General features: G+C 40.5%; 1 protein-coding gene and 1 long non-coding RNA gene across 3 annotated transcripts in view; one reads left to right on the forward strand and one right to left on the reverse strand.

Moving 5' to 3' along the window:
- Nucleotides 1–7,153, forward strand: part of HEY2 (hes related family bHLH transcription factor with YRPW motif 2) — a 35,564-nt gene extending 28,411 nt beyond the window's left edge. For both annotated transcript variants that reach the window (XM_073676016.1, XM_073676017.1), the window contains exon 5: nucleotides 6,206–7,153. In XM_073676016.1, coding sequence (XP_073532117.1) covers nucleotides 6,206–6,876 — 671 coding nt within the window. In that variant the 3' untranslated portion in view covers nucleotides 6,877–7,153. The remainder of the gene's footprint in view (nucleotides 1–6,205) is intronic.
- Nucleotides 6,325–12,288, reverse strand: LOC141259671 (uncharacterized). The gene is made up of 3 exons (XR_012318452.1): nucleotides 12,204–12,288; nucleotides 9,872–10,040; nucleotides 6,325–6,848 (listed from the first exon to the last, which is right to left on the reverse strand). It is a non-coding gene; the product is annotated as an uncharacterized lncRNA (long non-coding RNA).
- Nucleotides 12,289–14,282: the final 1,994 nt, after the last annotated feature.

Genomic DNA, 14,282 nt, shown 5'->3' on the forward strand with positions numbered 1-14,282 from the left:
CTAGGACTAATATGATGGAAACAAGGGGTTCAATAGGCCACTAGCTGCCAGAATAATCATCATTTAAATGCTGCTGTCACAGTTTGACAGTGGCATTTTAATGGTTAAACAGCAGTGATGCGATTGGATTTTTTAAGTATGGAAAAAATGCTGTAATGTAAGAATGCTTTGAAAAATAGAAGCTCTATTAGTTTTTTTTACCAGTTAACAGCATGCAAAATGAGTGAACAAAAGAGAAATCTAAATCATATCAATATTTGATGTGAACACCCTTTACATTCAAAACAGCATTAAAGCGTAAATTTTTCTAGGTACACCTGCACACAGTCTTTGAAGGAACTTGGCATTGAGCTTGTTTGAAACATCTTGGAGAACTAACCATGGATCTTCTGTAGACGTAGGCTTGTGCAAATCCTTTTGTCTGCTCATGTAATCCCAGACAGACTCGATTATGTTGAGATCAGGGATCTGTGGGGGCCATATCATCACTTTCAGGACTTCTTGTTCTTTACATTGAAAATATTTCTTGGTGACATTGGCTGTATGTTTGGGGTCATTGTCCTGCTGCAGAATAAATGTGGGCCAATCAGACCCCTCTGTTGGTATTGCATGATGTATAAGTATCTGCCAATATTTCTCAGCATTGAAAACACCATTAATCCTGACTTAATCCCTAACTTCAAACTTGCAAGCAACCTCCACCATGCTTCACTGTTGTCTTCAGATACTCATTATTGTACTGATCTCCAGCCTTTCAGCTAATATACTGCCTACTGTTACAGCTAAATTTTTCACATTTTGACATCTCACTCCAGAGCACCTTCTGCCATTTTTTCTGCATTCCAGTTCATAAAGTATCATGCATAGCTGAGTCACTTGGCTTGATTTCCATGTCAAAGGTATAGCTTTTTGCCACAATTTTTCCACGAAGACTACTTCTAGACAGACTTCTCAAAACAGGAGATGGGTGCATCTGTATCTCACTGGTTGCTGCCAGTTCTCCACTGACGGCTCTGCTAGACATCTTCTGTTTTTGAAAGAAATTAAGCATGATGTGCCTTTCATCATCTGTACTAAGTCTCTTTGGCTAACCATTGTGTATACGGTCCTGAACATTGCCATTTCTTGGTGTCCTCATGCTGAGTAAAATAAGCAGATAATTAAATATCATGTAATACCATCAGGGAGAAATCTGATTGGCACCAAAATTCATCTGCAGCATGACAGCGATCCCAAACATACAGCTAATGTAATTAAAAACTATCTTCAGCATAAACAACAAAGAGTCCTGAAAGTGATGATGGCTCCCACAGATCCCTGATCACATCACCTGGTCTGTCTCGAATTACATGAAAAGACAACAGGATTTGCGCCAGTCTACTGATCTGTGGTTAGTTCTCCAACACTGAGTTCCTTGAAAAACTGTGTGCAAGTGTGCAGAAAAAAATTGACGCTTTAATGCTATTTTGAAGGCAAAGGGCAGTCACACCAAATATTGATATGATTTATGTTTAACTTTTGTTCACTCACTTTGCATTCATTTAATTGATAAAATAAACCATTAACACTTCTATTTTTGTAAGCATTCTTACTTTGCAGCATTATTTTCACGCCTAAGACTTTTGCACAGTACAGTCTTGAAGATTCTCTTCCTGCATTTGTTACTGTAGATACTTCTGATGGAGTTGCGTGTGACCAGACCTATCCATAAACATCATCCAATCGAAAAACCCTTCTCACCGACAGCTGCTTTTCAATTTGAGGGGACTGAAGGACATAAGGGGAAGACACTGACAGCTTGGGGCCCTGTGCAAGGAGTGTGTCTGGTCCCCTCTTCTTTTTTGGCAGCTAAGCTATATACTGTACTTGTATATATTACATAGTTTCCTGTCTTATTATGTAAGGCAAAATCCCTTATTACAAAGCATACTAACTTGCTATGTACAATGCCTTCCATTATTACGTAGCACCCTCTCTTGTTATATATAGCAATGTTTCTTACCTAGTGTATTTTTTGGTTATTTTCCTTATTCATTGGATCCTGTTCTTTATTTCATACTGTCCTCGCTTGTTAAGACATAAAATAAAATGACTAATGGACTGGTCAGATGCTGCTCCATCAGCAGTCCTTTTATTTTATATCTAACAAAAGAGGACACTATGTAATAAAGAGAGGGCGGTGTGAATAACAAAAATAACAAGATAACCCGCTATGTAAGGGATGGGGCTGTATATAACAATAGATGATATTATGTAATAATGGGATGACTCCATACTTAGCAACAGATGGCGCTAAGTAATGAGGGACGGCGCCATACATAACTGGAGAGGATGCTATGTAATAAGGAATGGTGCAATACATAATAAGAAGGAACTATGTAATTAAGGACCGTGCTATGCAAATAAAGAACACTCTATATTAAGCTATGGAGCTATACATATCAAGAGAGTACACTATATACTTAGGGACAGCGCTATACATGATAAGTGAGTACACTATATGCTAAGGTACAGTGCTATACATTATAAGGCTACATTCAAACATACATATGTAGTGTCAACATTCTGCCTGATTTCTTTTTTCAGACAGCACACAGACCCATTGAGTATGTCTTACTGATTCTCAAAATTGGATCAGAGTAGGACGTGTTCACAGTACCTTGGATCTATGATTTTCACTGATGTGTGAATGGATCCATGAAATACTATGGGTCTGTGCGCCGGCCGCACACGGACATTTCACATGAATGTGTTAATGTTGCCTAAAGGTGGTTTACAAACAGTATTACTCCCATCATCTCTCTGTAAGTTATACAATATAGATATAGAATAAATATTTACATCCAATGACTTACCGGAGACATCTCTGTACTCTGTTGTTTCTTCTTCAACTTGTCAGAGCTTCAGGTCAATATCCTACAACTTGCCTTGTCACATTAATCATCGCGGTCCTGAAAATAACAATGTCACATATATTGTATACATACAATTCCCTCTTTTCCGCTGCCCAATAAATATAAATGAATTAATCACTGTGACTCTTCCCCTAATTGATTTCAGGTCCCTGTATAGCGTCATAATGAATTGGTAAGTGAAAAATAATGCTATACAGTGACTTATAATGAATTGGGGGTGGAGGAGAACGCTATCAGGGACTTATAATGAATTTGGGGGTGAGGGAGGATGCTATCAGGGATTTATAATGAATGGGTGGTGGGAGATTAGTCCCTAATATCACTCTCCCACACCCCCAAATTCACTCTATGTCCATCATGACATTCTCCCCACCTCAATTCATTGTAAATCCCTGATAGCTTGATAGCGTGCCACCCCTACCCTCTAATTCATTATAAGCCCCTGATAGTATCATATCCACTTTCTTACCCCCCCATCATGCCCTCTCTCCCCACTGTGTTTTTATAAATAATTACAGACGATCTCCTGCAGTATCACTTCCTTCCTCTTCTTGCCAGGTACTTTCTAAATGAAGCAGGTGGCATGCTGGCATCATCACGTCGAACCCGCCTGAGTAATATAGAGAGTGCTGGGCAGGAAGCTGAGGCTCCACTGCCTACAGTAGAAAAGGGCAGTATCACTCTCTGTCCGACACAACGCTAATGATGACGGCAATCCGGCCATGGGCCCCGAGTGACAAGCCATATTGTCCTCATTATAAGCCGCCAGTGTACGGGCCCCCTTCACCTGTCAGCCCAATCATGTTTGTATATTGGAGTTACAACAGGCATCAAAGAGTTAATACAGATTCTGGCTGAAAGATCAGGTCTGCAGTTTAGGGTCCCGAAGACTATGAGCCAGAAGTGTTGGACTCTGAAATACAGTATAACCAGTCATATTCTGGAGATATATATATATATATATATATATATATATATACACATACAGATTTATATATATATATATATGCATCTTCTTTAGTTTATAATTCTAAACATATATAATTATATACAGAATTGTACACATGATACAGTTCTGCAGCTCTTAAGTCAGGAAATGCATCACTTGAGTTGGATATGTTTATTGTATATACTATATATTTGTTCTATTAGATTGTTAAGATGAAGGAATGCCGCACAAAGATGTTCTTCGTTTTCAGTTAAGTGACAAAACATGTCCTAGATCCTGCAATATAGCACTAAGCAGATCATATGTTCTTGTCTCCCCAATGGTCCCGGCATGAAAATCAAGCAAATCTCAGCCTGGTAGAGACAGAAGAGTGGGAGCTCCCTTCATTCAGAGCCTTTAATCTTTGTGTATGCGTGTGTTTGTGAGCGAGCCAGGGAGGGACAGTGTAGATCAGAATTACCATGGGAAAGCTTCTCAGGAATGTCCCTACCCCACAAAACAAGAAGAGAGGCACCACCATACATTTTTAGGAGTTTTGGGAACTGCTGTTCTTAATTTTTTCTGTGCTGTATTATTTAATTTCAAGCACAGTAGTGTATTGTTACCAGACCCTCTGATACATTATATTAGTACATCGCTTCTCCGTAGCACAGTGCTCTACTCTCATCCCCTCTCATGTCTTGACCTGGAGTAGATCAAGGCAAGGTTGTTATTTTTTTCCTTTATTTTATACTGGTCATGGATTTGTAATAATGAAAATGAATGACTATTTTACTATGTATAGTCAATGTAACATGGAGCAATGCTGTTTTATCAGAGTCATTTAATTACAGGACTATTTCAGAATTTATCTGATAGTCCATTTCCAAAAGTTGTAGCCTGTACATCTCAGAGCCAAAATAGAAGGTGTCATTTTGATCTCTTAATGCCCCCCCTTCCTCCTAAACGAGCTATTATACTGATTATTTGGAGATCAAACCTAAATATCTGAGCAGGCTCATAAAGAGTAGGACTTAAATGGTTGTCATTTTTATAAAAACTTCAGTTTTTTTAAAAGGGCCCACCAACTATAAGCTCCATACAACTTTTTGAAAAAGGTTATTTTCGGTTAAAGCACCACTCTAGTGTATTTTTTTATTGCAGCGCTGGAGTGGTGCTACTAATCTAAGTTCCCTACACTTACTGTCATACTTATCAGCCGCTGTCTTCATCTTTTATCAGCGCCACTCCGGTCAGTCTGCAGCAGTTTGTGACTTGTCAGATCATTCCATTGTTTGCTTGGCGATCCGGAAGTCACACTCAGTGTAAGTCTATGAGAGCCAGAACGAGGTCAGAACATGGCCCTCATACAGTTACATTGAGCGCTTGTGACCGTTACCTCTGACTTCCGGTCAGTCGGAAGTTGTGATCACAATATGGCAGAGCAAAACCGGAACGGCATCGGGAACAGCTGAAGACAGCAACTGGTAAGTATATTACTAAGGACAGGAAACTAAGATTAGTGACATCACTCCAGTGCTGAAATAAAAAAACAGTAGAGTGGTGCTTTAAGTTCACACATTGAGTTTTTGGTGAGCTTTTGATGCTGCATATTTTCACTACACAAAAAACACAGTGACTTACAGTTTTAGCAAAGTTGATGGGAGTTATATAAATTTTGTGCCCATTGTGCTTCATTTTATTATGCAGCGTAAATTGACCTGCGGTGCGGGTTTGAAATCTGCAAATAGTCAATTACTCTTGCGCAAGCACTGAGTATTATTGGGGGATTTTCCCCCAAAATTGCATTAAGATACAGGAAATCAGCAGGTAAAATACTTGTATGCATTTTTATTGCATATCCAGTACAAAAACGCGCTAAAAACGCATGTAAACCATAGATGACTATCAATAAAGTTTTGTCAAAGCTAATTACTAGGAAGTATCAAAAACAAGCAGATTTATTTAAAACATGACATACCAAAAAAGGGACAAAAACATGATAAACGCATGATAAACACACTAAAAAAAAGCAATAAAAAATGCAAGTAACCTAATTGGTGCAGAAATGCTTCAAAAAATCTGCAACCTCAAAAAATCACCAAATACTTCATCATGGGAACATATCCTTAAACCATACAATCCTTTAAATCAAAATGAAAAACAAATTCAGTTTACTTCTCCAATCCATAGGTCAATAAAGCAATGACCTCATTAGTAGCTATGAGTAATTGCTTTATTTTTCCTTTGCAGACATTCTTGATCATTGTCGTGCAGTATTTGTGAATGGCAATGTACATGTTTTCAGATTTGGTTAGGCAATGTGTCCATAAATGACCTTTTTGTTTGTTCTTTTTTGTAGGTTACTTTGATGCCCATGCCTTGGCTATGGATTTCATGAGCATTGGTTTTCGAGAGTGTTTAACAGAAGTTGGAAGATATCTTAGCTCTGTTGAAGGCCTGGACACAGCAGATCCCCTCCGAGTTCGATTAGTCTCTCATCTTAGCACATGTGCCTCGCAGAGGGAAGCAGTGGCTATGACGTCAATGACCCAGCACCAGCATTCCCTGCATCCTCACCACTGGGCGGCAGCTTTCCATCAACTTCCTGCTTCTTTGTTACAACAAAATGGACTCTCTTCCTCTGACAACATGCCTTGCAGACTTTCCACAAATACCGAGTTACCACCACAACACGGTTCTGCCCTTCTCACAGCTACATTTGCTCATGCAGATGCTGCTCTAAGAGTGCCTTCTGTGGGCAGTGTAGCTTCAGGTGTTCCTCCTCTTTCTACCTCTTTGCTCTCGCTTTCAGCCACAGTACATGCCGCGGCAGCCGCTGCTGCCCATAGTTTTCCATTGTCATTTGCTGGAACATTCCCTTTACTTCCACCAGGGGCAGCAGCAGCGATGGCCGCTTCTGCTACAGCCATTACGTCTCCCTTGTCTGCAACTTCTAGTCCTCGGCAAGCAAGCACCAGTGGAAATAGCAAGCCATATCGCCCCTGGGGGACAGAAGTAGGGGCCTTTTAACTCGCTGCTATTTAAATGGACTTATGTAAAAACAGTCATGTGCAGGAACAGTGTCCTTAGTCAAATAAAATGTCTGAAATATGCAGATGACCTCTGGATTTAGAGATTACGTAACAATCTAACAATATGTCTTGCTTCTAGAATTTGGATTACACTTTTATTGTAACAGCTCTGAGGCAGTTTTATTCAACCTTTCATTGGCTTTGCATATAGACAAATACAAGGTGAGACAACCTCATATGTCCTTGGTCACCATCATTTCAAGCAGTGCTTTCAATGTCTTCATCCTAAAATGTTGGTTCATGCAGGTCAGAGTTGTCTAGACATGGTTCCATTGTCGATAATGTCAATGTTTAGTACAAATCATGGACGGTATGGGGCATGGTGAATACCACCTGGTAAATTTTTCAAAAGTTATGCCACTTGAGTGGAGTAGCGTTTCTGGCGAGGCGTTTCGTACGCCATTCTTAATGATGTAGGCATGCAAGAGTAAGATTCACCACCTAATTCATTACGAAGCATGTGCCTCTTAATTAATTAGGCACATCTTATCACTGGTGTGAGTCTCCTAGTGAATGGAAAATCTTACTCCTGTATATCTCCATCATTAAGACTGGCGTATGAAATGCCATTTTTAATGAATCAGGCCTCAAGTGTTCAGCTCTCCTGCAGTACCACCACAGATAAAATGAGATATTACAAGGTACCTATTGATATCAATACCCCAGGGCAATCTGTGAAATGCAGAAGGACATGTTCTTTGGAGCCACTCTTCTCTTTGGCTTAAAGGGGTACCTCGTCTAATTCTTTAATATTTGAACAGGAGTTTTTTAAATTAGACAACCTTTGAAGCAGAAGGGGTCAGTCTAGGGGTCAGATTGTTATTTTCAAATTAGCCCTATTTAAAAAAAAAAAAAACATATTTTGTGTGTAGTATCAGGGGAGAAGGGGACCTACATTTTGCACTTTGGGCGCCATATAGTAAAAAATAAATTGCACCAACTGATTGAATATTTATAGAGCATCATACAGAATATTTTTTAGTAAAGGGTTTGTGCACACAACGTCTCTTCCAGTTGGGCGAACCACGCAAGGTTTTCATGTGGAAACTGCTTCAAGAAACACTGGCGTTTGTTCTCTGAAGGATCTTTTTTTTTAACTTTTTTGGTTATTTCTTGAGCACTATTGACATGTTTTTCACTGCCGGCAGTTTTTGCACTGTTTTTCTAGTGTTTTGGGGGCATATTTTAGTAGGGTTTTCTGGAAATGTATTAACTCTATTCAACAATGAAGAAACCACTAGCGCTTTTTCAAGCAGAAACATTGACAAATTGCTCGAAATGACACTGTAGAGTCTTCCAGATACCTTTTGAGCCTTCCCATTGACTTTTATTAAAAGGGTAGAGCATTTTTCAAGCAGAAAACACATAATGAATAGTCAGGTCTCTTCTTTTAACTGCTTGGCATATTTGGAAACCTGAATATATGAACAGCAAGTCAGTTTTACATAGAAATGTATATGTTTATCCTTTGGAGCTTTTTCTGGGTACATTGTCAGGCGGTTTTCTGAGCTCTAAGGCTGCGTGCCCACGATACGGATTTAATGCGTTTCCGCGGCTGCATTTCCGCCTCAAAAACGCATTAAAAATGCATGTTAAGTTGTCTGCCATGTTTCCTAATGATAATCCGCATGTGAATTGCGGAAAAATCCGCAGCACAACCATTAATTTTGTGGAATCACGGCGAAATCGTCGCCATTGACTTGCATTGGACCGCATAACATCCGCATGACTACACGTACACATGCGGATATTATGCGATTCAATGCGCGGATGGTACCCGGGTCTGGAGAAAAGGAGACTCTCCTCCAGACCCGGGTACCATAGTACCTGTAGTTAAAACAGAATTAACATAAAAAAAAAACATATACTTCCCTTCTGATGGCCCCCTGTCAGCTCTCGGCGGTGCTGCTGGCTCTTCAGCTGCTCGCGGTGGTAGAAGGACCTTCCATGACGTCATTTAGTCATGTGACAGGTCACGCGACCTGTCATATGACTAAATGACGTCATGGAAGGTCCTTTTACACCACCGCGAGAAGCCAAAGACACCGGACACAGCGGAGAAGGAGACCGGGGGCCATCGGAAGGTGAAAACCTCCTTCAGGAATACATTTGCTTTTCTTATCTTCTTACAGTATTAATCTATATAAAACATTCAGTAACTTTGCAAATATTTTGCACTAGTTATTATATACTGATTTTGACACATAGTTTGGTGAATTTATCATCTGCTGTACCTCCCAAAATTGGCATAAAAAATTTCTACACCAGCCTGACGCTTTTACAAAGATGGAGTGGTGCTTTGCAAAAGGCAACATGGTCTGCTAATGCATGACAAATTTACTATAATATATGGCAGAAAACGGGCTGCTTGTGGCTGGCATAGATTTTATTTTCTGGCACCAAGATGCACCAAATTAATTAAGATGTGTGCACCACTTTATAAATTTGGCATTTCTTACTGCAGCAGGCTATAGGTTCAGGACTGGGGTATAAATTGTTCTTTCGTATCCCTTTATTTTTTCTATTCGTATATATAGAGGCTTTTCTGTTGCTTGTCCTGGGAAACAGACTGGCATTTAGTTATAAGTTGCTGTCACTTTGCTTATGTTTGAACTCTCTCCGATTCTTTTTAGCAACTGACTACAAAGAGCTGCAGTTTTAATAACAGATTCTAAAAATGCTGCACTTTGGTAACAGGAAGCTGCAGCTCTAGATGGAAATTGAGAAGAAAATATGATGCAACTTCAAATCAGTACAAAAAATTAAAAAAATTATTTGCAAATTTAGGGAACATTTTATGTAACTTTAACCTGCAGCGTTTTCCTTTGTAGTTCACTAATGTCATTATATGCATTGCCGAAAATACCAAATTATCATTGTTTGCTATATACAGAGAGCAAATGAACTATCACTATACAGAATTTCATTCATACCTGTCTAGAATAGACTGAAACCGCTCACTTTGAAAATCAAAAATAACTTCATCTTTAAGACATTGTTGTTGTAATGGTCGTAGCACTGTTTTTCTGCTGCAAAGTCTCAAATCTCAAGGATAGGCAACATGGGGAATTTATCACACAATTCTAACCAGTTTTCTGTCATCTGAAATGTGCAATGTGCAAAAAAGAAATAAAAATATAGCAATTTTTACTTTGATTGACATATCTACAGTAGATTTCTAATTCTGGTGCAAGGCAGCCCCTAAAAGTGCATTAAATTCATTGATGGGTGTGTGTTTCTAGAGGACTTTTCTTCAAGACTTGCATAAGAAATGGCAATTTTAATGAATCAGCCCCATAGTTTTAAATCATAAGGTTCTGTCTTTAGCCATATTAGTGGGAGCTTAGACATTTGCTGATCGCCGTTTTATTATTGAGCTCAGTGGATAACAGTATGCATTCAGTGTACGTTCTATTTAGTGAAGGCAACAAGAACGATTCCATTTAAAGGGTACTTATTTAAAAAAGGTTGATTGGTGAGGTTTTGAGTGCCGAGACTCTTACTGACCATTAAAACAAAGAAGCAGAAGTGGTCGGATCAGGGCTACCTGATCGTTTGCTAAGCTCTCCTCATACAGTGAAGCGGGAGGAGGATAGAGGACAGACAATCAGAAACATAGGGGAACAGGACTTAGCTGAGTGCTTCTGCTCCACTCAATTTGCATAATAACCCTTAAAACTTGTGTCTATGTAAAGAAATTGGATCGCTCTATCAGGAAAGCCTAGCTTTAACAAATATGAGCTAATCAACACAAGGTTGTAATATTTTTTTACACACCCCCCCCCAATGTAGGTATTGTTATTGGGAGCTAGGACCTCCACCGATCAATTAGTGGGAACAGGGCAGTGTAAAACATTTCCAAGGACACCTATTTCACCGCTATCTGTGCTCCATTGTACTGAAAATTGTGCACTGGTCGATGTTTGAGTACACTTGCAATCATCTATGGCTCCTCCAGCAGTGCATCTATCGCCACTGTCAATCAAGAAGCTGAGGGCGGCGGTGTAGAGAAGCATGGCCTGCAAGTGCAGTGATATACCCAACTCAACTGAAACTGCATATAAATAAAAAACTAATTCCAGATAAATGCACTATATATCAACAAAATAGGAATCCTTGTATATGTTGTATGCTGCCCTATTCTGCACTACCTCTTCTAGCCTAGGGCAAAACACTGTCAAATTTCTTTTAAAACACTTCAAAAGTCCATTTATCACTTTATGTGAAAATTACCACCCTTTTTGTAATGAACCGATGGGAATTATAATATTAAATTTATATTAGTATGGTATAAGTTTAAGATGTGGGTTCAATATGCTCAACTTTACTTACATTCTCTTGTTCCATACACGTTACTTAAAGGAACTGGGGCCGATTTAGCAATTTTTCAAAAATGTAAAATTGACATAAATATCTCCAATACCCTTTAAAAGTGAATCTGCCTGTGCAAAATAACTGTTCAAACCAATCCCAGAAGCTCAGTGCACCCTTTGAGTGACTGAGCAGTTCAGTGCCCCTAATCAGCATCTATCTCTACTCCCCTCTGGCTCCTAATAAGATAGATCAGTCAATCAAGGAAGAGGAGATGGCGTAAGAAATCAAGTAGTTGAGAAGATATTCTGAACTTCTTGGTCACTGCACAGATGCACTGCCGTCCTGTACTTGGTTTGAAAAGTAATTTTGTGCTAACATTGTGATGAAGCCAATTTTTGTTATTCATTTTTTAATCAATGTTTATGACCTTGGACATGTGCATATACTGTAAGCCACTTTAATTAATAAGTAACCGGCAAGTCACATTAATTACCGGTATGTCGCCCCAGAACGTGTCACTGGTTGAGCACAGATAAATCTGAACCAACAAAATGTAGATGCATATAGATATACATTTATATACATTGCCTCCACTTTAATTATGGTCTCTCTGCTAGGAATATTTTGCCACTTTGCATAGCAGGATTTAGCAGAATATCCCTTTAAATACATTTTTTAATGTTCACAGCTGAATTTTCATTTTATGTTGCATCTCCAGATTTTTTTGCCAAAACCTTCAATTATTTTAGTTAACAAATTAAGGAAAACCTTGTGTTTTTGGAAAGTTAGATGTGAATGAAAAATCTGAACATGTCCTTATACTGACCTTAAATCCAGGCAACGAAACAACCCTTAATACATAGACTAGAGAGCTGTCTGCTTTGTTACCCTGAATGCCCCATTACCACTGAGTGGCACATAACAATGGCTGTCCAGCAACCGTGCAATTACCTGAGCAGCGCTGATGCTGACTGCTAGCAGTAAAGAAGCAGGTCCACCGCAGCATGTATCATTATGCACTTCATTTCTCTGCTGTGTGGAGAATGCAATAAATGTTAAACATTATGCAAGCTAAACTGAAGATATTTGTTTTATAAATACTGTACACTAGTACTAGCTGTTCCTTTTGTGCATTTCTTTGTAACCTCTTTTATATGTCACCAAGAAAAAAAATATTTACATTATTTATGGCTTGAAGTCTTATTTGGCTCTTTATTGTATGCTGTAATGGCATGCAACAAAAAATGTTTCTAGAATTAGAATATTCATAGAAGAAAAGGACACCTCATACCACACAAATGGATCCTCCTTTCCTGTGCAGGTGCAAACTATCTCATATTACTGTTCTAAGAGGGGAATTGAGCTATGCTAAAGTTGGCACAACCAGTTATAGAGCTTATAGGGAACCCGTCAGGTCCCCAAACGCTATTAATTTGCAGATGTGGAGTTAATCTGCAGTTAATATCGTTTTAAAGCTGCGCAGCCATCACAATGAAAGCCCGGCTACTGGGAGGAAATGAACTTTATTCCTCCCAGCGGCTTCCGGCTTTCAGTTATAGAGGAATGGCTGGCGCGACTTCAGTCATCACTCAGTATACAGTGAGCAGCGGCTGTAACCGCCTACCCGCCACTAACTGACAGCTGGCACTGCTGCATTGATGCACCGATGAACCAGCTGTCAGTCAGTGCCGAAGTGTGGTTACAGCCGCCGCTCACTAAAGCCATGCTGGACGCGCCTCTAATTGGATGCCCAAGCCTGCTGGGAGGAATAAAGTTAATTTCCTCCTGGTAACAAGACTTTCAGTGCAGCAGCCATGTGGCTTTAGAACGCTATTAAACTGTAAACTAAGCCAATATCTGCATGTGCGTTTGGGGACATGTTCCCTTTAAAGAGTACCTATCACCAATCTGGGGCTGCCCTTATATTTCATAAATGTTTGGACAGCCGGCAAGATGGGGATTACATTAATTATAAGTTAGCGTCAACAGTGCTACTAAGGGCTGCTAATGGCCCCCAAAGGGGCCCAACTTTTTACCAAAATTGGGTTAGAACTTCTAGGTTGTGGATCATGTCACGCAGAGCGTGATCCCACAACCCTTATGACATCCTACTCTTTGTGCCAGGCTCTGTAATGTACTTTACTAAGATGTCACTGTGGCGCCCCTGCGGGTCCAGTTGCCACAGAGGTACTGCATCTCAGCCAGAGGTGTGGTACCCCACTCTCAGGTAAGGAGGGAACACTACCTGGGATCCACCCACTCACATCCAACACACTATTCCTAAGGGAGATAGCTCCTAAGGGAGAGCACAGGCCTGGTCCCTGTCAGGAGGGTGGAACTAAGTAGAGGAGATGGGTGGAGGAAGTAGTTTAGGGCAGCACTGACAGAACAGTATAAAAGCCAGAGTAGAAACATATAGAAGGAGTTCAGTCTGGTCCTAGGAGTGAGAGAGGAAGGAAGGACCATGGAGGAGTGGGGCCCAGTCAGAAGGGCCCAGCAGTAGGAGAGTGAGGAGAGAACACCGGAGCAGTGGGAAAGGCTCCAGAGATAGAAGGGATCCTAGGGGCACGGCAAGTGCGGGATGCCACCCGTGCGCCCGAGTTCACACTGACCATGAAGGGATCAGGCCGCAGAAGGGGACCGGCCCCAGACTAGTGGAGGACTACAAGACTCAGCTAGCAAACCGGAGGCTGGGGTATCTTCATGTGCCGTAGCCACAGTCCACACACAAAAAGCTGAAAAGGTGGCCATATAGGACAAAGGGGACAGACCAGACATCGCCCAACAAGGCCCGCGGCCACTGGCTCGGGACACTGTGTGTGAGGCGCAGGGCAGGAGGGCGAGAGCCAGCACAGAGAGAGAGAGACGACCTGGAGAGGTACAAAGAAAGGGGTCCTGTTCAAGTGCAGCCAAGTTATCTGAGAGTTGGCTGGATCACTTCCCCGGAGGACACAAGACGACGTGGGCGATTATAATTCAGCGGTTGTACCCTGGAGCATCTTGACAACTGTGAGTAAATACTTGAAGACT

This window comes from Phyllobates terribilis, unplaced genomic scaffold, assembly GCF_046119375.1.
Source record: "Phyllobates terribilis strain yellow unplaced genomic scaffold, ASM4611937v1 Scaffold_3__8_contigs__length_932513732, whole genome shotgun sequence".
NCBI lineage: Eukaryota > Metazoa > Chordata > Amphibia > Anura > Dendrobatidae > Phyllobates > Phyllobates terribilis.